Source organism: Thalassophryne amazonica, chromosome 9 (genome assembly GCF_902500255.1).
Source record: "Thalassophryne amazonica chromosome 9, fThaAma1.1, whole genome shotgun sequence".
NCBI classification, from domain to species: domain Eukaryota; kingdom Metazoa; phylum Chordata; class Actinopteri; order Batrachoidiformes; family Batrachoididae; genus Thalassophryne; species Thalassophryne amazonica.
In genome coordinates, this window is record NC_047111.1 from 54,353,239 (window position 1) to 54,379,242 (window position 26,004).

At 41.5% G+C, this 26,004-nt stretch overlaps 1 protein-coding gene across 1 annotated transcript in view; it reads right to left on the reverse strand.

Annotated features, from left to right (window-relative positions):
• rad50 (RAD50 homolog, double strand break repair protein) overlaps positions 1-26,004 on the reverse strand; it is a 132,937-nt gene that overhangs the window by 32,979 nt on the left and 73,954 nt on the right. The window contains exons 15-16 of the mRNA XM_034179053.1: positions 24,153-24,254; positions 22,222-22,344 (exon numbers count right to left, since the gene is read on the reverse strand). Coding sequence (XP_034034944.1) covers positions 22,222-22,344; positions 24,153-24,254 — 225 coding nt within the window. The remainder of the gene's footprint in view (positions 1-22,221; positions 22,345-24,152; positions 24,255-26,004) is intronic.

Consider the following 26,004-nt stretch of genomic DNA (forward strand, 5'->3'; position numbering starts at 1 on the left):
TTGCAAAAAGACACATAGGGTCAATGTCATGGCCTGCAAATAGTCCGGATCTTAATCCAATTGAAAATCTTTGGTGGAAGTTGAAGAAAATGGTCCATGACAACGCTCCAACCTGCAAAGTTGATCTGGCAACAGCAATCAGAGAAAGCTAGAGCCAGATTGATGAAGAGTACTGTTTGTCACTCATTAAGTCCATGCCTCAGAGACTGCAAGCTGTTATAAAAGCCAGAGGTGGTGCAACAAAATACTAGTGATGTGTTGGAGCATTCTTTTGTTTTTCATGATTCCATAATTTTTTCCTCAGAATTGAGTGATTGCATATTTTTTTCCCCTCTGCTTGGTCTAAAAAAGTAACTGTTACTGACTGCCACAATTTTTTTTCCTGATTTCTTATAGTGTTACGTAAAGCCAGAAAGTTGCCATTTGAAATGACTTTAGTTTTGTGTCATGTCTGTGATCTGCTTTTTTTCTACAAAATTAAACAACTGAATGAACATCCTCCAACAGCGCCAGCGGATCCAGCACAGATCTGCAAAGGGATTTGGCCCAACTTTTATACTGGATGCCCTTGCTGATGTAACTTCACTTTTAACTGCAGAAAAACACAGCCCCTGGTCTTCTTAAGAGGCCTCCCATCCCAGAACTAATCAGGACTTACTATGCTTAGCTACGTTAAAAAGAAGAAAAAACTGACAATTAGATAATGAAAAAAAATCTTGACTTCAAAGACAATAAATACTTTAGACAATGTTTGTGACAACTCTTTCTCATGTTTCAAGATAACAAAACATTAGCGTTTCAGTTTCACTATTACTAATATTGTAGACTTTGCTTTGTCCACCCACACAACTTATGCTATCTTCTACAGAAGTACGTCATGTTTTAATCACACATTTGTCACTGCTTTGCTTTGATGGTAGTGAATGGATCCATAGCTCATACAAAGTACAACCCCAAATCACAAAAACATTGGGATGATATGAGAAAGCACAACAACATTGCAGTGGCAATTTCTCTGGGTTTGAAGGCATTTTGGTTGAACTATCACAACAGCAATAAGTATTATGGTCAGATGAATCAGTATTTCAGATAATTTTTGAAGAAACAGACAGTGTGCTCCAGGACCAAAAATGAAAAAAGGACAATAGCTATAACTCCAAAAACCAGGGTCTGTCATGGTATTGGGATTGTGTGAGTGCCCTTGGCAATGGTAATTCACATTTATACGATAAAATATGATGCACACACAATGCATAAACCTGCCTTTAGTTTCAACATAAAAACATGGAATAAAAATTCCTTACATCATCACAGCAAATGGCCATAACATTATATCGAAATAAAAGTTCATACATCCTCTATACATATCTATAAATAAAACTGAAATTCACAGTGCTCATCATCATCATCATAGTAACAACCATAAAAATGTCTAAATAAAAATTCACACATCCTATCCACATACTGATGAATAAAAAGTAAAACTCTCAGTAACCCTACACTAAAACCCTGTCACAGATCATACGGACCCACTGTAAAGCCGGGAGAACATTCATGTACAACTACAAAATCCTCACTTCATTTAAAACTCTGAACAACACTTGGTACAAAGGATTTCTTGTAGAGATTTCTGTTTGCCTTTGGTACTCTATAACATCTTCCTGAAGGCACATTTGAATTCTCTGAACAATGGATACTATGGGTCATGGTGTTACCTTGACCTCTTAAGAGTTCATCATACATTTTACTGAGCTACATTTTTGGCTTCCCTAAAATTTTGGAAGTCATGTTCACTATTTTCTGCAGCTTCTTCTTCCTCTCCACATTTGAATTACTGTACCAGATGATTATGTTCAAAGATAAAATGCTTTCTGCTAAGTTGTTATATACAACTTCAGAATATTTTATCTCACTGAAAAGCTATTAAAATTGTGGCGCGAATGGAGACACTGTGAACATTTCTTGAAAATATGGTTAGTACTTACTTTGAAAGTTAGACTGCTGTCGATGAATGTTCCAACACATTTTGGACCTGCTCAAGTATTTGTTTAATATTAATTGGCTGCATTCAATCTTGGCCATTCTGTACGATGAGTTCTTTTGTTTTACTGACATTTATTTCGAAGGAGCTCATTAAACACTAATTCTGAAGACTTAACATGATTAAAATACAAACTCTCTCGCTGTGTTCCTGTGTTTCAGCTCCTGTGTGGCACTGTGTTCACCCCCTGTTCCCAGGGGAGGAGACAAAGACTTGGTGCACAGCCAAAAAGCAGCAGCAGCCAAGATTCTTGATAATTTTAAAATTCTCATCAGATCTGCACTGATCTCACATGACCTTTTGCAGCCTAATTGAACGAAATACGTCATAGCAACAGAGAACTTTAATACCTGAATTTAATATTGGGTACTAAAACACAGATAAAGCGTCCGAGAATTCAATTCAATTCAATTTCATTTTATTCAATTTATAGGGCGCCAACTCACAACAGCGCAGCCTCAAGCCGCCTTACACAAAACAATTCAGAAACAGTTCAAAATGAGTTAAAAAATTTAAAAAAGCACAATTAAAAGATTAAAAGAAGCACAATAAGAGTAAAAATTTAAAAGAACTTAAAAAGAATGCTAGCACAATATTCTAACCATAGGACAGAGTAAATAAGTGTGGTTTTAAAAGTCTCCAGAGTCCGACTGTCTAATTGACACTGGGAGGGGCACAATGAGAGAAAACCCTTTGGCCCACAGACTTTTTCTTCACCCTAGGAACACAGCGCAGTCCTGCAGCCTGTGAATGCAAATCCCAGGTCAGTAAATAGGGTTTACTTAAATCAGATAAATAGGTCGGTGCCAGTCCATGAACAATTTTACAGGCTAACAGCAGGACCTTAAAATCTGATCTCACAGAGATCGGCAGCCAGTGAAGAGATGCCAGAACAGGTCAAACTTTCTGTTTCTTGTCAAAAGTCTGGCAGCAGCATTCTGAACCAATTGGAGATCCCTAATGCTGGACTGCGGTAACCCTGGAAATAGGACATTGCAATAATCTAATCTGGAAGAAACAAAAGCATGGATCAGGGTCTCAGCATCAGCCATAGACAAGATGGGACAAATCCTCGCTATATTTCGCAGATGGAAGAAGGCACTCCTCATAATATCCCTAATGTGAAGGCCAAAGGGCAACACAGGATCAAAAATCACCCCAAGGTTCCTCACCACACAGACTCAGGCCAAGAGCTATAGCAGACCAAATTGATGCCGATATCTTGCTGGACAGAGATGTTTCTTATATGTAAATTACAGTATTTACAAGCTGAATATCTTTGCAGAGACATTCAATTTTCTTATTATCTTGCCTCATTTGCACTTATTAGTATTGTTGCAGAGATAGCAAATGAAGAACAAAATGATGCATCCCTGTGAACTGTGAACAGTAATGTTGCCATGGAGCCACTTATTCAAAACTTCTTTAACCATGTTAATATAACATTCCTATTAATGCTTCACAAATCCTGCAAAGTGGGATAAAATACTGAGTAAAATACTGTGTTGTGGGGCTGTTAATGAAGTACAGAGATCTTCACAGGTTTAACATTTGGGATTGTAGAAAACCAACCCAAATTGCAACATCAGTCTCTTCTCAAGGAAAAAAGAAATAAATTTAATTCTCAGTCATGACCATACCCATGTCATGAGCATGCACACTGGTGACAGTGGCAATGGAAAACTCCCATTTTATTTTAAATCACGAAATTTGTCTTAACTAGGAGTTGATTTCAGAATGCAGGCACCCACTCATGAAACTAATGGAGTCTAGATGTGTTAATCAAGGGCCATAACTCTGGTTAAATGGACCCAATCTGAACAATATGATAACATGAATATTACCAACCCAGGGTTCTCCTCAGACAATGGAACAATGGCACTGTGCCAATATAGTGTTATGACAGCGCCATTATACTGTGCCCTGCTCTCAGGTAGTTTTCTAATCCAGCCAGGCTCTGTCTGTGCTGAACTGCCTGCTCGCCCCTCCCCTGCGAACACAGCCTCTCACAGTGGGAAAAAAAACCCCTCTGCCAAAGTCTTCCAATAAAAAGAGCTCCTTCTGCCTGCGAAGCCAGAGAGAGGAGAGGAGAGAGAGAGAAGGAGAAGGAAAAAGGGGGAACAGCGGATGCTACACACTGTAAAAAAGCAGAGAAGCAATTTTAATCAACAATCATGTTCACCCCACACAGCCTCAGTGAAACAGGAAAGTGTGAAAAACTGATTCAGAAAGTTTTGCATCCAGGGTTTCATCATTAAAATAGCAGATTTTCTTCTTTATTTCTTCCTGTTACTTCTTACAGAATTATTTTTTTTGTTTTCTTTTTATGATTGTTGTTTATCAGGCATTGACACTAAGCTTTTTAGTGTACTTGTCCATAGGACAAGTAACCCTGGCAGTTTACTTGTCCTACAGGAAAAGCTGGTTGTCCAGACAACCCGTGAGTAAGATTCAAATTAAATATTTATCACATATACTTTGCGCTGACTTGTCACTTAATAAAAAGCTGTCATACTTCTTTTGCTTGTAAGTACTTTAACTTTAATATTCCAAAATAAGAATTGCAGCTGAAATAGAAAAATTATTACATTTCAACATTTTCTGGGACTGAGATTCAGATTAAATATTTATTACATCTACTTTCCTTCTTTTAGTTTTTAGGCTTTAGTGTTCTGCAGTTTTATTTCAGAAGATGTGGCAACAGAAAGAGTTCATCTGTGGTAATACAGGGAGACACTTATTGCCTTAATCCAAATAATAATAAAAAAAAACTTAAATAAAAGACACAAAACATAAATAATGCATGACCTGTAGTCTTACAGTTTTTCTAAAGTCACCTCAAATACCTGGGTGTTCACCTCAACAGCAAACTGGACTGGACTCACAACACCGACGCCCTGTACAAAAAAGGTCAGAGTCACCTCCACCTCCTGAGGAGACTAAGATCCTTTGGAGTGAGCAGGCCTCTGCTTAAGACCTACAACTCTGTTGTAGCCTCAGCTCTCCTCTATGCTGTCATCTGTTGGGCCCCGGGCAGCACAGAGCGGGAGAGAAAGAGACTCAACAAGCTCGTCAGGAAGTCCAGCTCTGTCCTGGGCTGTCCTCTGGAGTTTCTGGAGGAGATGGCTGAGAGGAGGGTGTTAACCAAGCTCAAATCCATCATGGACAACTCCTCTCACCCTCTGCACCAGACTGTAGTGGAGCTGACCAGCTCGTTCAGTGACAGACTGAGGCACCCTCAGTGCAAGAAGGAACGATATCACAGGTCGTTCCTCCCTGCTGCTGTCAGGCTGTAGAATAACACTGAAATAACCACATGCAATAATATGTCCACAAATCTTGTGCAATAACAACTCGTTTACAAATCCCTGCACTAATGTCATCTTATCACATCTAAACTCCATTTCACATATTGTAAAGAAGATGCTCCTATCTCCCTTTCAATCCCAATCATGTTTCTATATATGCATATGTATATGTGTATGTGTATAGGTATGTGTGTGCATATGGGTATGAGTGTATGGGTGTGTATATATATATATAGATGTGGTAGTGTGGAGTGTGCATGCCCTCCCCTACCTGTGTTTGGAAGTTCTTGGTTGTGCGCACCTGGGTTCTGATTGTGTTTGATGTGAGCCAGGGATATAAATTCAGCATTGTTTTGTGGCTTCGCCCCTCTTTTGCTTTCTGGTCTCTCCCGTGCAGCAGCATTGGAGTGGCTTTACATGCTGTGGTGACTGCGTGCGTTCATCTTTTTCCTTCCTTTTTGGAGCTTTGGGTGGCTCTTTATTAGTGGCTTGGAGTGCTGCTTTACTCCAAGCACCACTGCGGCTTACAGCTGCTGCTGTTGGCGGGCGTGTTTGGGCCACCAGCGTCACTTTGTGCGCTTTTACGCACGTTGTCTGGAGGCTGGGAGTGCGGCTCCACTGGGGTCTTGAGCAGACCGGTGCGTCTTCTTACTGCGGGACCAGGCTGCACCTCCTGCGGTGGCTGCTGGGGACAGCTGCGTCGGCTTGATAATTTAGAGGCTGGCCATGCCTTGCGTAACTCCTCCTGCTGCTGATTTCCTGGATCTTAGGTATTTGACCAAGCTGCATCTTGTTAATAGTCTGGTAACAAATTGGACTTTGTACGGACATTGTAGGGGTTACAAAGCCAGAGGTGGGCGAAAAAAAAAAGAAATAACATATCGCGTGCTGGCTTTGTGATCCACATTTATCCCATACCTGTATTTTATTGTGTCATTTTTTTTTATCATCGCCCTACGTGTTTAATGTGGTTTTTAACTAATATATTGGTGTTTGGTTTATTTGCATGTTTTCTTTTTGTGTGGATGAGAGTTTTGTAATTTTATTGAGTTTGGGTTTATGTTTTTTTTGTCTCACAGTGTTTTTTTTTTCTATATTGGTAAATGGGGTGATTTTAACTAATCAAGGTTGGGAATAAATAAAGGCATATTCTTTTTATAGTTAATTATTTTTGGTCTCTGTTCCCCTTAATTCAAAAAGATAAAGACGAACCTGTGTCTGCCTTGTGCAGGGTCCTAGGCCTATCCTAGGTGGCGTTGTCAGCAACTTTGTCAATCTGTTGATATTAGGTCTCCAACCTGAGAGCTATAGCGCGCTCTCTCTCCCACCCTCCTGCCACATTTTGACGTTGTCGGCAGGATTACAAGGAAATTAAGGGGGCAGAGACTTTTTATTTGTTAGTAGTATTGGTGGTTTAAATTGTTAGATTTTTCATAAAAAGGTATCCAGAACAGCGGAGGTGGTGTTAGGACCCAAACTTTTAGGATCTCTTTTTTTGGGGGGCCTTTTGGCATTTTTCCTCAGTTGACATGAAGGAGGAATTGCAGCAGTTAAAAGATCTTGTTTCACAGGTTCAAGCAGATAATGAGCAACTCCGTCGGGAGCGTGCAGTGGCTTTGGACCCAGATGGGGGCGCCTCTCAGCTGTCTGGTTCAGCGGTAAATACAGTGTCCCCTCTTCCCGCTGTCACAGAGCGATTTGTGGTTGTACCTCGGGACCGTAGGTGCCCTATGTTTAATGGAAGGACTGGGCTGGGGATAACCGAGTGGGCCGAGGAGGTTGAGGCGTGCATGTGTGCCTGACATCTGGCCGCTGCTGACCGTGCTTTGTTTATTTTTGATCATTTGGAAGGAGAAGCCAAACAGGAAATTAAGTTCCATCCACCTGCTGAACGTGGGGACTCTGATAAAATTCTTGCCATTTTGAAGGAGCTTTATGGATGTCATCAATCTTACATCACTTTGCAGCAAGATTTCTTTGCTCGGCACCAACTTGAGGGTGAGAGCCTTGAGGAGTTTTCACTAGCTTTAATGTCTTTGATGGCTCGGGTTAGACAGCAGGCACCAGGTGGGATCCCTAATGCCGAGGTATTGCTTTGAGACCAATTTACTGAACACGTTCTTGACAGCGCCTTGCGTTGTGAGCTAAAACAACTTGTTCATAGGCAGCCAGACATTAGATTGATGGAGCTTCGGGCTGAGGCGATGAGGTGGGAGCGCGAGGGCCTACTAGGTGGTGCTAGAGGCCGTAGTTATTCTCTTCCCTCAGCTTTTGGCCTTCAGTGTGGCGTGCAAGGCAGTGTCCAGTCAAGTAAGCAGGGTGAGCCTGGTTTAAGAGAGCTTATGGACATATTAAAGCAGCAGCAAGAACAGTTGAATAAACTTACTCAAACTGTTGTATCATTGCAGGCCCCTTATTCCTTAGAGAGTAGCTCAGGTTCAGTTCCATTAATTTGTCGTAGGTGTCGGCAAACAGGACACTATGCTAGGAACTGTACCCGTTCTCGGGTCTTTAATCAGCATCAACCCAGGCATGATAATCTGGGCTCAGGTGGGGAACCCTTAGGCTCACAGTTGGATATCGCCAGCGGACTGATTGTGCAATGTCCAAATATAGATGTGTCAATCGGGGGTGTCTTGGTCTCGTGTTTAGTGGACACTGGTTCTATGGTTTCTACCATTACAGAAAGTTTGTTCATGAAGCATTTTGCAACATGGGGTCAGGACCGCCTCCGTTCCTGTAATTGGCTTCAGCTTAGAGCAGCAAATGGGCTGGCAATTCCTTACATTGGCTATTTAGAACTTGATGTTTAGCTGTGTGGTAAGGTTATTCTGCATTGTGGCATTTTAGTGGTTAGGGACCCCCCTGGTGCTGTTTCTTCAGTTCCTGGTGTTTTGGGGATGAATGTCATCAAGCGTTGTTATGGTTCGCTTTTTACTGCACTTGGCGCATCTCTTTTTGATACACTGGCTGTTTTAGAGGCCCCTAAACCGGTCCTCATTGCGTTACAGAAATGCCATGAGGCGGGTCCAGTTGAGGATTTGATGACTAGTATGGTAAAGGTCCGGGATAGACGAGTGGTGCGGGTGCCTGGAGGTACCATGAAGTTGGTGGCTTGCACTTGTTCAGAGGAGTTTGATGGAGAGAGTGTTTTGTTAGAGCCACCAGAGACTGGGTTAGCCACGGGTTTACTTGTCTCCCCATGCCTAGTGAGAGTGGTTTGAGGGACTGCATATATCCCTGTGGTTAATGTGGGGATGAAGGCCGTCCTGCTTTACCCACGGACCACACTTGGTAGTTTGGGTGTGGCGCAGATTGTGAGCTTGCCAGCTGGGATGACTGAGGATAGAACCCTGTTGGCTTCTACAAATTCTCATGTTGTTTCGCCCTCTGTGCCTGATAGAATAGCATCTCTGGAACTACCTGCTTTAGGAGTTCAGGATCGGGAGAAGGTGACGTCATTGTTGCAACATTATGAGTCAGTCTTTGCCCAGCATGAAAACGACTTGGGATGTACGACTCTCCTATCACATGATATACCCCTGGTGGATGATGTTCCAATTCGCCAGAGGTATCGCCGTATCCCGCCTTCTGAATATGAGGCAGTTAAGGCACATATAAATCAGCTGCTGGAGTCTCAAGTCATTCGGGAAAGCAGCAGTCCATACGCTTCACCAATTGTATTGGTGAGAAAGAAGGATGGTGGCCTACGCCTTTGTGTGGATTACCGTTTGCTTAATAGTAAAACGCGGAAGGACGCTTTCCCCTTGCCTCGGATCGAGGAGACACTGGATTCGTTGTCAGGCGCTGTCTGGTTCTCTACACTCGATCTAGCCAGTGGTTACAACCAGGTTCCTGTGACTGAGGCAGATCGTCTTAAAATGGCCTTTTGTACCCCTTTTGGCCTTTCTGAGTTTAACCGCATGCCTTTTGGCTTGTGTAATGCCCCAAGCACCTTCCAGCGGCTGATGCAGAGGATGTTTGGTGACCAGCAAGGTCAGTCTCTTTTGCTGTACCTTGATGATATTGTGGTCTACTCCTCCTCTGTTGAACAACATCTTCAGTGTCTGAAGATGGTGCTTGGGCGGCTTAACACAGAAGGCCTGAAGGCGCGGTTTGAAAAGTGCTCATTTTTCCAGCATAAGGTGGGGTACTTGGGCCATGTCATCTCAGAACAAGGGGTGTCGACGGACCTTGAAAGGATTAAAGCTGTGTCTCAGTGGGAGCGTCCTACCAATACCTCAGAGCTGCGGTCGTTCCTGGGCTTTGCCAGTTACTATCGCTGGTTTGTGGAGGGATTTGCCAGGTTGGCGGGCCCTCTACACCGGTTGGTGGCTGAACTGGCAGGTACAAAGTCCAAAAAGGGTTCGGGCAAAGCTTTAGAGGCGGTATGGACTCTGAAGTGTGAGCAGGCGTTTCAGGCACTAAAGTCCAAGCTAGTGTCTGCGCTCGTTCTAGCTTTTGCAGATTTTTCTAAGCTGTTTGTTTTGGAAGTGGACGCTTGTTATAGTGGACTGGGAGCTGTTCTCTCCCAAGAGACGGACAGTGGAGTAAGACCGGTGGCCTATGCCAGCAGGGGGTTGTGGCCCACTGAGCGCAACATGGCAACTTACAGCTCCATGAGGTTAGAATTCTAAGCACTCAAGTGGGCCATGACGGAGAAGTTCCGTGAATACTTGTTGGGTCACAAGTGCATAGTGTACACTGACAATAATCCCCTGAGTCATTTCCAGACTGCAAAACTGGGGGCTACAGAGCACCGATGGACTGCTCAGCTGGCTGCCTTCGATTTCGAAATCAGGTACCGTTCGGGTCGAAGTAACAGAAATGCTGACTCCTTGTCCCGGCAATATTCAGGCTCTGAAGCCCTGGTCCAACAACTGCCTGGTACTACAGCCCCTTTAGCTTTGCAGCATGGTCCACTGTCACATCCAGTTGAGGCTGCCACTCAGTCTGTTGTTTTAGCCCTTCCAGGCTATTCCGCTTCCGACCTTAGGTCTTTACAGGAGAATGATCCTCTGTTAAAAGAGGTTCTAGTGTTTTTGCGGCAGAGAATTCAACCTTCTGCTGTAGAGAGGCGGCATCTCTCGAAATGTGCTTTGTTCTTGCTTCACCAGCGTAAAAGGTTTGTGGAGCAAGATGAGGTCTTTTTCCGGCAGGCTTACCGTCTTGATGGTGGGGAGGAATTTCTTCAGCTCCTTTTACCAGCTTCTCTAAGGCATGAGACCTTAAATCTTCTTCATTAGCAACATGGTCATCAGGGCATGGAACGGACTGCAGAGTTGGTCCGTCAACGGTGCTATTGGCCAGGCATGTTTAAGGATATAAGAGATTGGGTCCAGGAATGTGAGCGGTGCCAAGTGGCAAAGGATGCTGGTTCAGCATCACACAGCTACATGTGTCACCTGCTTTCCTCGCGGCCCAATGAGATCCTTGCCATAGATTTTACGATGCTGGAGCGCTCGCAGAATGGGTATGAAAATGTTTTGATCATGACTGATGTGTTCAGTAAATTTACTGTGGCAGTTCCAACACGTGATCAAAGGGCTTCCACTGTGGCCCACATGTTGGTCTCAGAGTGGTTCTACAAGTTTGGCGTTCCAGGTTGTCTGCACTCTGATCAGGGACGTAGTTTTGAGAGTGCCTTGATTCAGCAACTTTGTTCGCTGTATGGTGTGGAAAAATCTCGTACTATGCCCTACCATCCAGCCAGCAATGGGCAATGTGAGCTCTTTAATCGCACTCTTCATAATCTGTTGCGGACATTGCCGTTGCCACTGAAGCAGGATTGGGCTTCTTCTTTGCCTCAAGTCCTCTTTTGTTATAACACCACACCACATCAGAGTACAGGAGAATCACCATACTATTTGATGTTTGGCCAAGAGCCAAGGCTTCCCATTGACTTTTTCTTAGGCAGGATTGAGGAACCTAGATTAGGTGAGGTGCAAGGCTGGGTGGCTGAGCACCAAGAGAAACTTAGGGTTGCTTTTGGTTGCGCTCGGGAGCGGCTTCTTGCAGCTGCGAATCGTAGGAAAGAGCGCCATGATCAACGTGTGTGGTATGCACCACTGTCGGTAGGCCAGCGGGTGTATGTGAGGGATTATGCTGCGCACGGGCGTCATAAAATTCAGGATCTGTGGAATTCGGTGGTCCATCAGGTGGTGAGTATTCCATCTGGGGAGGGTGCAGTTTACACCGTGGCTGCTGCTGAGAACTTGCATAAGGTCCGGACTGTGCATCGTGACATGTTGAAAGCTGTCTTGGGACCTTTGGAGGGTAATCAAGCTCCACCTTCCTCTGTACCAGAGGCAGCCTCACTTGAGGAGTCTTGTTCCTCTGACAGTGAAGTGTTGCTCTTGGTTTCAGAATCCCATCGGCCTGTAGTTTCTCCTGTTCCCTTAGTAACCCCCGCCTTGTGTGTGATAGATCGCAATCGGAGTGGAGCACCTGCTCTAATCAATCAATCAATCAATTTTTTTATATAGCGCCAAATCACAACAAACAGTTGCCCCAAGGCGCTTTATATTGTAAGGCAAGGCCATACAATAATTATGTAAAACCCCAACGGTCAAAACGACCCCCTGTGAGCAAGCACTTGGCTACAGTGGGAAGGAAAAACTCCCTTTTAACAGGAAGAAACCTCCAGCAGAACCAGGCTCAGGGAGGGGCAGTCTTCTGCTGGGACTGGTTGGGGCTGAGGGAGAGAACCAGGAAAAAGACATGCTGTGGAGGGGAGCAGAGATCGATCACTAATGATTAAATGCAGAGTGGTGCATACAGAGCAAAAAGAGAAAGAAACAGTGCATCATGGGAACCCCCCAGCAGTCTACGTCTATAGCAGCATAACTAAGGGATGGTTCAGGGTCACCTGATCCAGCCCTAACTATAAGCTTTAGTAAAAAGGAAAGTTTTAAGCCTAATCTTAAAAGTAGAGAGGGTGTCTGTCTCCCTGATCTGAATTGGGAGCTGGTTCCACAGGAGAGGAGCCTGAAAGCTGAAGGCTCTGCCTCCCATTCTACTCTTACAAACCCTAGGAACTACAAGTAAGCCTGCAGTCTGAGAGCGAAGCGCTCTATTGGGGTGATATGGTACTACGAGGTCCCTAAGATAAGATGGGACCTGATTATTCAAAACCTTATAAGTAAGAAGAAGAATTTTAAATTCTATTCTAGAATTAACAGGAAGCCAATGAAGAGAGGCCAATATGGGTGAGATATGCTCTCTCCTTCTAGTCCCCGTCAGTACTCTAGCTGCAGCATTTTGAATTAACTGAAGGCTTTTTAGGGAACTTTTAGGACAACCTGATAATAATGAATTACAATAGTCCAGCCTAGAGGAAATAAATGCATGAATTAGTTTTTCAGCATCACTCTGAGACAAGACCTTTCTGATTTTAGAGATATTGCGTAAATGCAAAAAAGCAGTCCTACATATTTGTTTAATATGCACTTTGAATGACATATCCTGATCAAAAATGACTCCAAGATTTCTCACAGTATTACTAGAGGTCAGGGTAATGCCATCCAGAGTAAGGATCTGGTTAGACACCATGTTTCTAAGATTTGTGGGGCCAAGTACAATAACTTCAGTTTTATCTGAGTTTAAAAGCAGGAAATTAGAGGCCATCCATGTCTTTATGTCTGTAAGACAATCCTGCAGTTTAGCTAATTGGTGTGTGTCCTCTGGCTTCATGGATAGATAAAGCTGGGTATCATCTGCGTAACAATGAAAATTTAAGCAATACCGTCTAATAATACTGCCTAAGGGAAGCATGTATAAAGTGAATAAAATTGGTCCTAGCACAGAACCTTGTGGAACTCCATAATTAACTTTAGTCTGTGAAGAAGATTCCCCATTTACATGAACAAATTGTAATCTATTAGACAAATATGATTCAAACCACCGCAGCGCAGTGCCTTTAATACCTATGGCATGCTCTAATCTCTGTAATAAAATTTTATGGTCAACAGTATCAAAAGCAGCACTGAGGTCTAACAGAACAAGCACAGAGATGAGTCCACTGTCCGAGGCCATAAGAAGATCATTTGTAACCTTCACTAATGCTGTTTCTGTACTATGATGAATTCTAAAACCTGACTGAAACTCTTCAAATAGACCATTCCTCTGCAGATGATCAGTTAGCTGTTTTACAACTACCCTTTCAAGAATTTTTGAGAGAAAAGGAAGGTTGGAGATTGGCCTATAATTAGCTAAGATAGCTGGGTCAAGTGATGGCTTTTTAAGTAATGGTTTAATTACTGCCACCTTAAAAGCCTGTGGTACATAGCCAACTAACAAAGATAGATTGATCATATTTAAGATCGAAGCATTAAATAATGGTAGGGCTTCCTTGAGCAGCCTGGTAGGAATGGGGTCTAATAAACATGTTGATGGTTTGGATGAAGTAACTAATGAAAATAACTCAGACAGAACAATCGGAGAGAAAGAGTCTAACCAAATACCGGCATCACTGAAAGCAGCCAAAGATAACGATACGTCTTTGGGATGGTTATGAGTAATTTTTTTCTCTAATAGTTAAAATTTTGTTAGCAAAGAAAGTCATGAAGTCATTACTAGTTAAAGTTAATGGAATACTCAGCTCAATAGAGCTCTGACTCTTTGTCAGCCTGGCTACAGTGCTGAAAAGAAACCTGGGGTTGTTCTTATTTTCTTCAATTAGTGATGAGTAGAAAGATGTCCTAGCTTTATGGAGGGCTTTTTTATAGAGCAACAGACTCTTTTTCCAGGCTAAGTGAAGATCTTCTAAATTAGTGAGACGCCATTTCCTCTCCAACTTACGGGTTATCTGCTTTAAGCTACGAGTTTGTGAGTTATACCACGGAGTCAGACACTTCTGATTTAAAGCTCTCTTTTTCAGAGGAGCTACAGCATCCAAAGTAGTCTTCAATGAGGATGTAAAACTACTGACGAGATACTCTATCTCCCTTACAGAGTTTAGGTAGCTACTCTGCACTGTGTTGGTATATGGCATTAGAGAACATAAAGAAGGAATCATATCCTTAAACCTAGTTACAGCGCTTTCTGAAAGACTTCTAGTGTAATGAAACTTATTCCCCACTGCTGGGTAGTCCATCAGAGTAAATGTAAATGTTATTAAGAAATGATCAGACAGAAGGGAGTTTTCAGGGAATACTGTTAAGTCTTCTATTTCCATACCATAAGTCAGAACAAGATCTAAGATATGATTAAAGTGGTGGGTGGACTCATTTACTTTTTGAGCAAAGCCAATAGAGTCTAATAATAGATTAAATGCAGTGTTGAGGCTGTCATTCTCAGCATCTGTGTGGATGTTAAAATCGCCCACTATAATTATCTTATCTGAGCTAAGCACTAAGTCAGACAAAAGGTCTGAAAATTCACAGAGAAACTCACAGTAATGACCAGGTGGACGATAGATAATAACAAATAAAGCTGGTTTTTGGGACTTCCAATTTGGATGGACAAGACTAAGAGACAAGCTTTCAAATGAATTAAAGCTCTGTCTGGGTTTTTGATTAATTAATAAGCTGGGATGGAAGATTGCTGCTAATCCTCCGCCCCGGCCCGTGCTACGATACAGTCATCTGAACCCTCGTCTTCCACTGATGTTGACCAGCTGACCACCAGTGCTCAGGCCTTGCGCCGAACCACTCGTTCTACGGCTGGTCAACATTCAAATATACATCGGATTTCTCAGCCTCTGGGTAGTAATCAGGCTGCTGAGCGGGTTGCTAGAGTTCCGGAGCAAACTTCAAATCTTCAGGTTGCTATCTTTAGGCCTTGGTCTTGACCTTTTATCGTCGAGACGACGATATAAAGGTGGGGGATAGATGTGGTAGTGTGGAGTGTGCATGCCCTCCCCTACCTGTGTTTGGAAGTTCTTGGTTGTGCGCACCTGGGTTCTGATTGTGTTTGATGTGAGCCAGGGATATAAATTCAGCATTGTTTTGTGGCTTCGCCCCTCTTTTGCTTGCTGGTCTCTCCCGTGCAGCAGCATTGGAGTGGCTTTACATGCTGTGGTGACTGTGTGCGTTTATCTTTTTCCTTCCTTTTTGGAGCTTTGGGTGGCTCTTTATTAGTGGCTTGGAGTGCTGCTTTACTCCAAGCACCACTGCGGCTTACAGCTGCTGCTGTTCGCGGGCGTGTTTTGGCCACCAGCGTCTGATTTGGGCGTGGCACTTTGTGCGCTTTTACGCACGTTGTCTGGAGGCTGGGAGTGCGGCTCCACTGGGGTCTTGAGCAGACCGGTGCGTCTTCTTACTGCGGGACCAGGCTGCACCTCCCATGGTGGCTGATGGGGACAGCTGCGTCGGCTTGATAATTTAGAGGCTGGCCATGCCTTGCGTAACTCCTCCTGCTGCTGATTTCCTGGATCCTGGGTATTTGACCAAGCTGCATCTTGTTAATAGTCTGGTAACAAATTGGACTTTGTACGGACATTGTAGGGGTTACAAAGCCAGAGGTGGGCGAAAAAAAAAGAAATAACATATTGCGTGCTGGCTTTGTGATCCACATTTATCCCATACCTGTATTTTATTGAGTGTGTCATTTTTTTTTATCATCGCCCTACGTGTTTAATGTGGTTTTTAACTGTAATATATTGGTGTTTGGTTTATTTGCATGTTTTCTTTTTTTTGTGTGGATGAGAGTTTTGTAATTTTATTGAGTTTGGGTTTATGGTTTTTTTTTCACTTACAGTGTGTTTTTTTTCTATATTGGTAAATGGGGTGATTTTAACTAATCAAGGTTGGGAATAAATAAAGGCATATTCTTTTTATAGTTAATTCTTTTTGGTCTCTGTTCCCCTTAATTCAAAAAGGTTAAGACGAACCTGTGTCTGCCTTGTGCAGGGTCCTAGTCCTATCCTAGGTGGCGTTGTCAGCAACTTTGTCAATCTGTTGATATTAGGTCTCCAACCTGAGTGCTATATCGCGCTCTCTCTCCCACCCCCCTGCCACATTTATATATATATATATATATATATATATATATATATACACAGTAGTGTTCAGAATAATAGCAGTGCTATGTGACTAAAAAGATTAATCCAGGTTTTGAGTATATTTCTTATTGTTACATGGGAAACAAGGTACCAGTAGATTAAGTAGATTCTCACAAATCCAACAAGACCAAGCATTCATGATACACACACTCTTAAGGCTATGAAATTGGGCTATTAGTAAAAAAAAAAGTAGAAAAGGGGGTGTTCACAATAATAGTAGCATCTGCTGTTGATGCTACAAACTCAAAACTATTATGTTCAAACTGCTTTTTTAGCAATCCTGTGAATCACTAAACTAGTATTTAGTTGTATAACCACAGTTTTTCATGATTTCTTCACATCTGCGAGGCATTAATTTTGTTGGTTTGTAACCAAGATTTTGTTTGTTTACTAGTGTGCTTGGGGTCATTGTCTTGTTGAAACACCCATTTCAAGGGCATGTCCTCTTCAGCATAAGGCAACATGACCTCTTCAAGTATTCTGACATATCAAAACTGATCCATGATACCTGGTATGCGATATATAGGCCCAACACCATAGTAGGAGAAACATGCCCATATCATGATGCTTGCACCACCATGCTTCACTGTCTTCACTGTGAACTGTGGCTCGAATTCAGAGTTTGGGGGTCGTCTCACAAACTGTCTGCGGCCCTTGGACCCAAAAATAGCAATTTTACTCTCATCAGTCCACAAAATATTCCTCCATTTCTGTTTAGGACAGTTGATGTGTTCTTCGTTGATGTGTTCTTTCCTCAGGCTTTCAAAGAGAAAAGCATGTTCAACAGGTGCTGGCTTCATCCTTAAATAGGGGACACCTGATTCACACCTGTTTGTTCCACAAAATTGACGAACTCACTGACTGAATGCCACACTAATATTATTGTGAACATCCCCTTTTCTACTTTTTTTTTTTTTTACTAATAGCCCAATTTCATAGCGTTAAGAGAGTGCATATCATGAATGCTTGGTCTTGTTGGATTTGTGAGAATCTACTGAATCTACTGGTACAGGAAAAACACCTCCGTGTTGATAACCATTTGTAAAATCCAGGCGGCTTTTGGTGGCTTTCAGTTGAGTGAGTATCTGAGAAATTGTTTAACAGCAGGACATGTTCCAACTTGTCCTTAAGGCTTCCAACGGAGGTGTTTTTCCTGTGGCGGGCGCGCCGCACCAGCTGCGAGCCGACGCGCCAATCCGTCTGCACATCTTTCATTAAAAAAATCTCCTTTAACAGTGGAATGTCCGGATAAACTGCTGATTCCGACCTCTTCTGAAAGTTCTTTGTTCTCTCACGACGTCCTGGGTCAACAGAGGCTTAAATTTGGAAGTTTTCAGCTTGAAACAGGATGACGACGTTGCCTCGGAGCGCTGCGCGAGGTCCCGCTCCGTGGGAAGTCCTTACAGCGATAGAAACAATCCAAAATCTCTCATCAGCCGTTAAAATTTTCACAGAAAACCAGCTGAATTTCTCGAATGGTGTCCACTCGGATGTGCCTCACAGTTTTTGAAAAAATTTTGATCAAGCACAGCGCCAGTCTCTCAGCAACTTCTCAGACAAAGGAATTTCGACGAGGGGGCTGGACCACTCCTTCCATAAGGCGTGCTCACAGGCGAATGACGTCACCGACAGGCGTGAAAAAACTCTCGCATGCCCACGAGGGTTCAAGCTTGGCTGATGTAATCACACATGATTCAAATCCATATGGTTTTTTAAAAAAATAATAAGGTTGGATACTTTTCTAACAGACCTCGTATATATATATATATTCTATTTCTACCTCATTTCTTATGTCTTGTGCTGTTACAAGTATTATTATTATTGCTTATCCTTGCACACGCTGTTTGATGAACATTTTCCTCTACTTGCACTCACCTTGTGTGTTTTCTTAAGAGCTGACGTAACATGTGAATTTGTCCTCTGTGAGATCAATAAAGTTTATCTTATTTTAAATGTGGTGGTGATGGACACGTAATGATAGTGACATTTACTTTGTCTTCTATTTCTGTAACGGCAGACTGTATGAAACCAACATTTTTCATGTTCTGTGAGGTCAGCTTTATTTTTGTTTATTTTTTTGTTAATATATATCCATTCCTACAGTTGAGGCCTGCAGCATTTTCCAAGAAAAAAAAGGCTGGGACAGGGCAGTTTATTGTTAATGTTAGAATTAGTTAATAATATTTACAGCCACTTTTCTTGGTAAATGTCAGAGGATGAATACATGAAAATTTCCAACTCACTGAATATTTCTTAGACTTCATTTATATCAATTACTTAGAAATACAAACAGTGTGGTAGTTTATCGTACATCTGTGTCAGGTAGGCAGTTCTCAAAAACTAAATGTCCATGCAGGAAGAAGACAAGTGAGGGAAGCCACCAAGACACAACTTTGGAAGAATGTTTGGCTTCTGTGGAATATAACAACATTTTAATTTTATCTTCATTTTACATACAGTCCCTACTATTTTATTTGTGGTTGTTTCTGTTCCATTTCTGAAATTAAAGAACTGCTATAAGGAAAAGTGTTAACATTTTATTGTTTTTTCAAACTCTGTAGTAAACAAACACAAAAACCAAACTCTTATAAAGAAGGAATGCACAAACGTGCAGGAAAAATTGAACAATGCAGACTGATTTGACTTGTGATTTTTGAAAATAAGCGGTAACTTACTTTGAAATAAATGAAACTCAGAACTGCAGCCTAATAATTTTGAAAAATAAAAATCAGCAGCTTGTATTTTTATTCAGACTAGAGTTCATTTCCTCTTTTTTTTCTCATCCTCAGTCACGTTTTGTGTTTGAACATTAAACAACTACATTAAGTCACCTAAATAAATATCTGTGGAAAATAACAGCCTGTTAAAGTTCAGAGTTCTCAGCTGCTTTATGTGATTCCTGCTTCTGAATGTCACTGTAGAGTTTCTCCACATCATTCTTTTTTAATCACACGTGTGTGTGATTTTTATTCTGTTCATTCATATATTCTCATTTTATTTCATCTCATAATTTCAGTTTAACTGTCACCGACACGTGCACACGGTGTGAACAGGACGTACCGTCAGAACAGTCCAGAGAGAAATAAAGGCAGCGCCACAGATTAGTTTGTGTTGCATTTCACTCTCCGCTCAAAGCGCCTCCCCCTCCTCTCCCTCCTAGCAGCCAGCCGACTCACACACACACACACACACACACACACACACACACACACACACACACACACACACACACACACACACACACACACACACACACACACACACACACACACACACACACACACACACACACACACACACACACACACACACACACACACACACGGCTGCAGCAATCGTACCCAGTCCTAATTTTAGACTGCTTTAAGCAAAGTCGCCCGCTATTTTTTCGGCATCTTTTTCGAAAATTTACCGCTCAAATGACAGCAGGACGGCTCGCTGTCTAAAACCTTGGTTCCGGCTCCCGTCTGCTCCCGTGAATTTTTAATCCCATACCGTCCCAATCACATGATAAATAGCAAAGTTGACTCCCATCCCATGGGAATCCCACGGGAATCCCGTGACCCGTGGGATTCCCCAAAAATGTCAGCCTCTACTACGAACACACACCCCATACAGTGGTCTCGCGCACACATTGTTATCATGTTTTCTGATTGTCCGCTGCGTGGAGAGTGGCGGGAAAAACTGAAGACGCTTTCTCGTGAGGTGCGAGACAAAACGTGATGTAAATAAGAAAACAAAAAGGCGGTGGTCAGGTATTTTGGTTCCGAGTGATGAAAATAAAGAATGTGAACGTTTTAAACCAAAAAAATGCCACTTGTCCTGTCGGACAACGATTTAGAGCATATTGCTTGTCCAATCACATTTTACACTTGTCCCGGACAATCGGACACCAGATCAAATTACTTGTATGTGAGAATTACTTGCCAATAAATTTGATTCTGATTTGACAATCAAATCAGTCCAAATTTAGCTCTTGTTTAAACAAGACAATTATGGGCTATATTGTTTTAAAAAAGTATGCAATCCCACTCAAAAATGTTGAGAAAAAAAACAAAAACAAAACAAAAAAACCTAAACTCTCAACGTAACAGAAAAACTCTGCCTGTCTTACTAGATTAAAGGTAGTGTGTCATTTTTGAAGAAGAGTGCAAATCCTATGTCCATCAAATACTAATGTATTTTTAAACTTTTCAACTTATTTATTTTCTTAACTGAGACAGAAAAAATGAAAAAAAAAAAAAAAAAAAAAAAAAGAACTCTGATATCAGAACAGAAGTGTCTATTATTCTTGCTTTCAATGCATCTAAAACCAGTAAAAATGACTCGCAACACGTGCCGCCTCGGGTAATAATGACCAACCGCACCACTATACTAAAAATTTCTGGTTAGAACTCTGCAATCTATAACAAGGACTTGCACCAAGTTTCATAAAATTCCTCTGGAAAATGTGAGAGTTAATCTCAGAATGCAAGCACCCACTCATGAAACTGACTGAGTCTAGATTTGTTAATCAAGGGCCATAACTCTGGTTAAATGGACCTAACTTGAACAATATGATAACATGCATACTCGTATTACCAACCTATAACAAGGACTTGTACCAAGTTTCACAAAATTCCTCAGAAAAATGTGACAGTTCATTTCAGAATGCAAGCACCCACTCATGAAACTGAGTCATAATATGCATACTACCAACCTATAACTTACAGGTGGTGGACAAGTGGTTTGTGCACTTGGTTTCAGTGCAGAAGGTTCCCGATACAAACCCCACCCCTGCCACATTTTTCCATGTAATGTGGAGTTGTGTCAGGAAGGTGTAAAACTTGTACCAATTCAACATGCAGATCTCAAATAAAACGACAAATTTGCAAAAAGGTGGTAGCATTGTCTTTTTAAACTCGGCTGCAATGTGGTCTGATCTAATATGGCGACAGTGATTCAACACAAATGTGGATTAATACTCTTTGGCTTTTAGGTTCTTCTTTTGGAAGAAAAAAGTAATGAACCAAATTCCATTTATTTTTCCAGAATTTCTGGATGGAGTGATGCGGGCTGGTTCACTGTTCACTCTAAGTGCACTTTACATAAAGAGCAGGCTGACTCTGTCTCTTGCTTTCTGCGAAAAGCAACTCCCTGAAATGTTGGCGACCGAGTATACCACAGTGAGGAGAAACAAACAAAAGTGAGACATTATTTTGAAAATCAATTTTTGAACATTTTAAAGCGGCTGCGAATCATGGATAACAACTGCAATTCTGAAGTAAAACGATTTTTCCCCCCAACACTCCTACTTTTAATGTCAGTTTTAGAATTCTAAAAGTCCATATTTGGACTGCTCAATCTGAGACATGGCCACTGAGTCACTCTGTTTGAACCACACAAATATTTGATAGAAGACAGACACAACCTTATCGAAGCGTGTCCCACCTACATCATGCAGTCAGTATGAAGTGCCTACCATGTGTTCAACATGAGTTATTGTGATAATAAAAATTACTTCATCTTCATTAATATGCAAATATATGTAACAAATAACCCGCAACAGGGGTGGTGGCCAAGTGGTTAATGCGCTTGGTTTCAGTTCAGAAGGCTCTGGGTTCAAATCCCACCCCTGCCACATTTCTCCATGTAATGTAGAGTTGCGTCAGGAAGGGCATCTGGTGTAAAACCTGTGCCAATTCAACATGCAGATCCACCTTGGATTTGCTGTGGCGACCCCGAGTGCAAACAAGGGAGCAGCCGAAGGGACTTACAACCTTAAAATCTATAGTAATGTTCGGTGCTAGGGGAACTCTGCGGGCTCACTCTTCAGGCCAACGGTCTTAAGAGAAAAAAAAAGTATGTACATTACTTTGAGAAGCACTTACTGATCAAGAGCTTTGTAGTAGAGGTCCAGGTCTTTACTGACAAGCTCTGTGGTCCTCATGATGATCATCTTGTTTTTGTAGCGCTCATCAGCTTTGTCATACTGGTCTTCTCTGAGTTCTTTTCTACAAAGCATGAATTCAAAGAACAATTTCAATTCATGACCCAATTAACTACAAATACAAAATGGAATTAATCAATAGGAATAAAAAATATTCCAGTAGCAAACAGCTGGATACAGACACGAAACAAAGACAGTACAGAGTAAGTTAATTTTAGCAGAAAGAAGGGTTAAAATAAGGACTGTGTAGTCTGCCTATTGAAACTTCTGGAAAAATATTTCAGGCAGTTTTACGTCCCAACACATTTAGTATCAGTTTCACTTTCAGTTTCATACCTTATGTCATTCTGTTTGTTCCAGAACTTAGCAAAGATTACAGAATTTGGAGAGGAAATGTCTCTCTCTGCCTTCTATTGTGATAAGAGACAATATAATCAATAAACAAAGGAGATATTAATTCTTTGAAAACACAATTTTTTTTATAGTTTTTGAAGAATTTCAAAGCCTTGGTGATCCCCTAAAATATATTTTGATTTTGCTCAAATTGGTGCTGTAGTCATTTCTTGGGTACTGCAATAAAATAAATCTAAAAACAAGGTGATTATCAAAACTTTTAGAAAAAAGAGAAAATGATGCACCCTACTGAGAGTGCATCAAGTGGAACATGAGGTTATTTTTAACAGTCTGGGTTCACGACGTGCATGTGCAGCTGCTTTAACCTCCACTGACAGTGCGATTTCGCCATGACTGCACTGAAATTAACGTAGTTGTCACTTTAAAAACAAGTCAGCATGACACAAAATCACAGTTATGTAAACTCTGAAATTAATCCAAGGTTCACATGCATTAACAACTGTGGGTCAGCTATGATCCGTTACATCACATGCGTCTCGTGTGTATAAACATATACTCAACAAAAATATAAACGCAACACTTTTGGTTTTGCTCCCATTTTGTATGAGATGAACTCAAAGATCTAAAACTTTTTCCACATACACAATATCACCATTGGAGTCAACGAACTGGAGTCAGGTCGAGACCCCGATGAGGACGACGAGGATGCAGATGAGCTTCCCTGAGACGGTTTCTGACAGTTTGTGCAAAAATTCTTTGGTTATGCAAAGCGATTGTTCCAGCAGCTGTAGGAGTGGCTGGTCTCAGACGATCTTGGAGGTGAACATGTTGGATGTGGAGGTCCTGGGCTGGTGTGGTTACACGTGGTCTGCGGTTGTGAGGCTGGTTGGATGTAATGCCAAATTCTCTGAAACGACTTTGGAGACGGCTTATGGTAGAGAAATGAACATTCAATACACGAGCAACAGCTCTGGTTGACATTCCTGCTGTCAGCATGCCAATTGCACGCTCCCTCAAATCTTGCGACATCTGTGGCATTGTGCTGTGTGATAAAACTGCACCTTTCAGAGTGGCCTTTTATTGTGGGCAGTCTAAGGCACACCTGTGCACTAATCATGGTGTCTAATCAGCATCTTGGTATGGCACACCTGTGAGGTGGGATGGATTATCTCAGCAAAGGAGAAGTGCTCACTATCACAGATTTAGACTGGTTTGTGAACAATATTTGAGAGAAATGGTGATATTGTGTATGTGGGAAAAAGTTTTAGATCTTTGAGTTCATCTCATACAAAATGGGAGCAAAACCAATAGTGTTGCGTTTATATTTTTGTTGAGTGTACATGAGATAGGACTTAGTAATGAGAAATAAGGTTCAGCGTAATAAATAGTTCACATTCACTGTCTCAGGTAAGTTGTACACTAAATACAGTCCAAATGAAAAAAAAAACAATTCAGGTGAACTAATTTGTGCTTCAAACAGTGTAACACCAACAAAGGCAACACATCTGTATATCAAACCTCTTTTGGAGAATCTCCTCCTCAAAGCCTTTCTGACGACCAAGAGCAATACTGCGGTCCTTCTTCAAGTCCTCCAATTTACGCTCCACTTCACGTCGCTCTCTGTGAAAACACAGATGAGATGAGATAAAAACAATTTGGAACAATAACAACTTATGCTACCAGAGAATGGATTTCAAACCACCCACACGGTGATGTAATCCGAAAGATACAAGTCAAATTCTACTTTACATACTGTGTTGAAGTATGGGGCAACAATTTCAAATGCTCATTAAATCCATTATTTTTACAGCAAAAAAGGGCAGTGCGAATCATTTACAAAATTGGCTACTTAGAACATACTCATGATCTCTTTATTCAGTCCAAGTTATTAAAATTGTATGACCTTGTAAAATACAATACACTCATCTTGCTCTTTAAAGCTGTTAATACTCAACTACCGAACAACTTGCAAAAATGTTTTGCTCTTAAAGGGAACATTCATAATTTGAGAGGCTATGGAGATTTTGTTCTGCCTAATGTTATAACTATTCAAAAAAGTTTTTGTGTGACAGTTTGTGGGGTGAAATTGTGGAAGGCTCTGGATTTACAGCAAAAGCTCTGCCGAAACATTCACGAATTCAAGTCATTATATAAAGATGCGGTTTGGTCTGTATACAGAGAGAATAGAATTTAATGTACTGTTCTTTATCAGTGTTGTGCTGTACCTTACGATTCCTTACCATTGTTGGTATGTGATATGTGGTATGCAGATGTAAATTAGCCTAAGGCTAACTCTGGTGCAATGCATCAAATGGTGACATTTATGTTTTAATTGCACATGGTCCCTTTCAAATAAATTGTAATTGAAATTGAATTGATATACTCTACCTGTGCATTTCTTACCATTGTTGGTGTGTGCTATATCTTGTTGTTACCATATTGATATTTTTGTCCTTACCATTGCTGGTATCTACCTCTTTGTTGCTAACAATAACCCTGAATATGTATAAATTGCTGTTTTATGTTTTTTTTTTTAATTTTTGTTTTCAGTTGAACTGACAAGGAAGTCATTGTGATTATTTATTTTGTGTTAAAATGAATGATGGGGGTGGGATTTAATAAGTTTTCTTCTTCCCACTCCTTTTCGAGCTAAATGATAAATTTATTGCATATGTACTGGATATATGCATTATTTTTGTTTTGTATTAACCTGCTCGAAATGAATAAACAAACAAACAAACAAATTCAATAAAAATATATAATGGCTGAGTGGATCCTTGACATTTGATTGGTGCTTTGTATGTCACGAGATATGGATTATTTGTCCCATTTGTGTTGAGTTGCATTTAGCGTGGAAATTGGTTCCATTTACTGTGCAAATTTGGTTCCAAATGTTTTGTACTATTGCACGCTGTGACCACTGCCCACACTAGTGGGGACAGTGCTTAGCTAAACATGGCGGAATTTGTTTTGCTGACAGACGACGATTTGAAGGAGCTAATTGATGGTGCTAATTCTTCTAACACACACACACACACACACACACACACACACACACACACACACACACACACACACACACACACACACACACACACACACACACACACACACACACACACACACACACAAATCCACAACGCTGTAAGTCATTTGGAGGCATGACGAGTTGTTAGGATGAAGTTAGGATGAAAAACTGGACTAATTTCTGACGCAATTTTTCGCTGGAGTGAGGAAAGCAGACGGCAGTCTGTACACAAAATCAGTGCACGGCATCGTGGACTACATCGTCACAATATTTTTTTTTTTTTGCAAGTTGACTGAGAACAATTTTGGACTCCTATTTAAAGTTCATGTCATGTTGGACTGT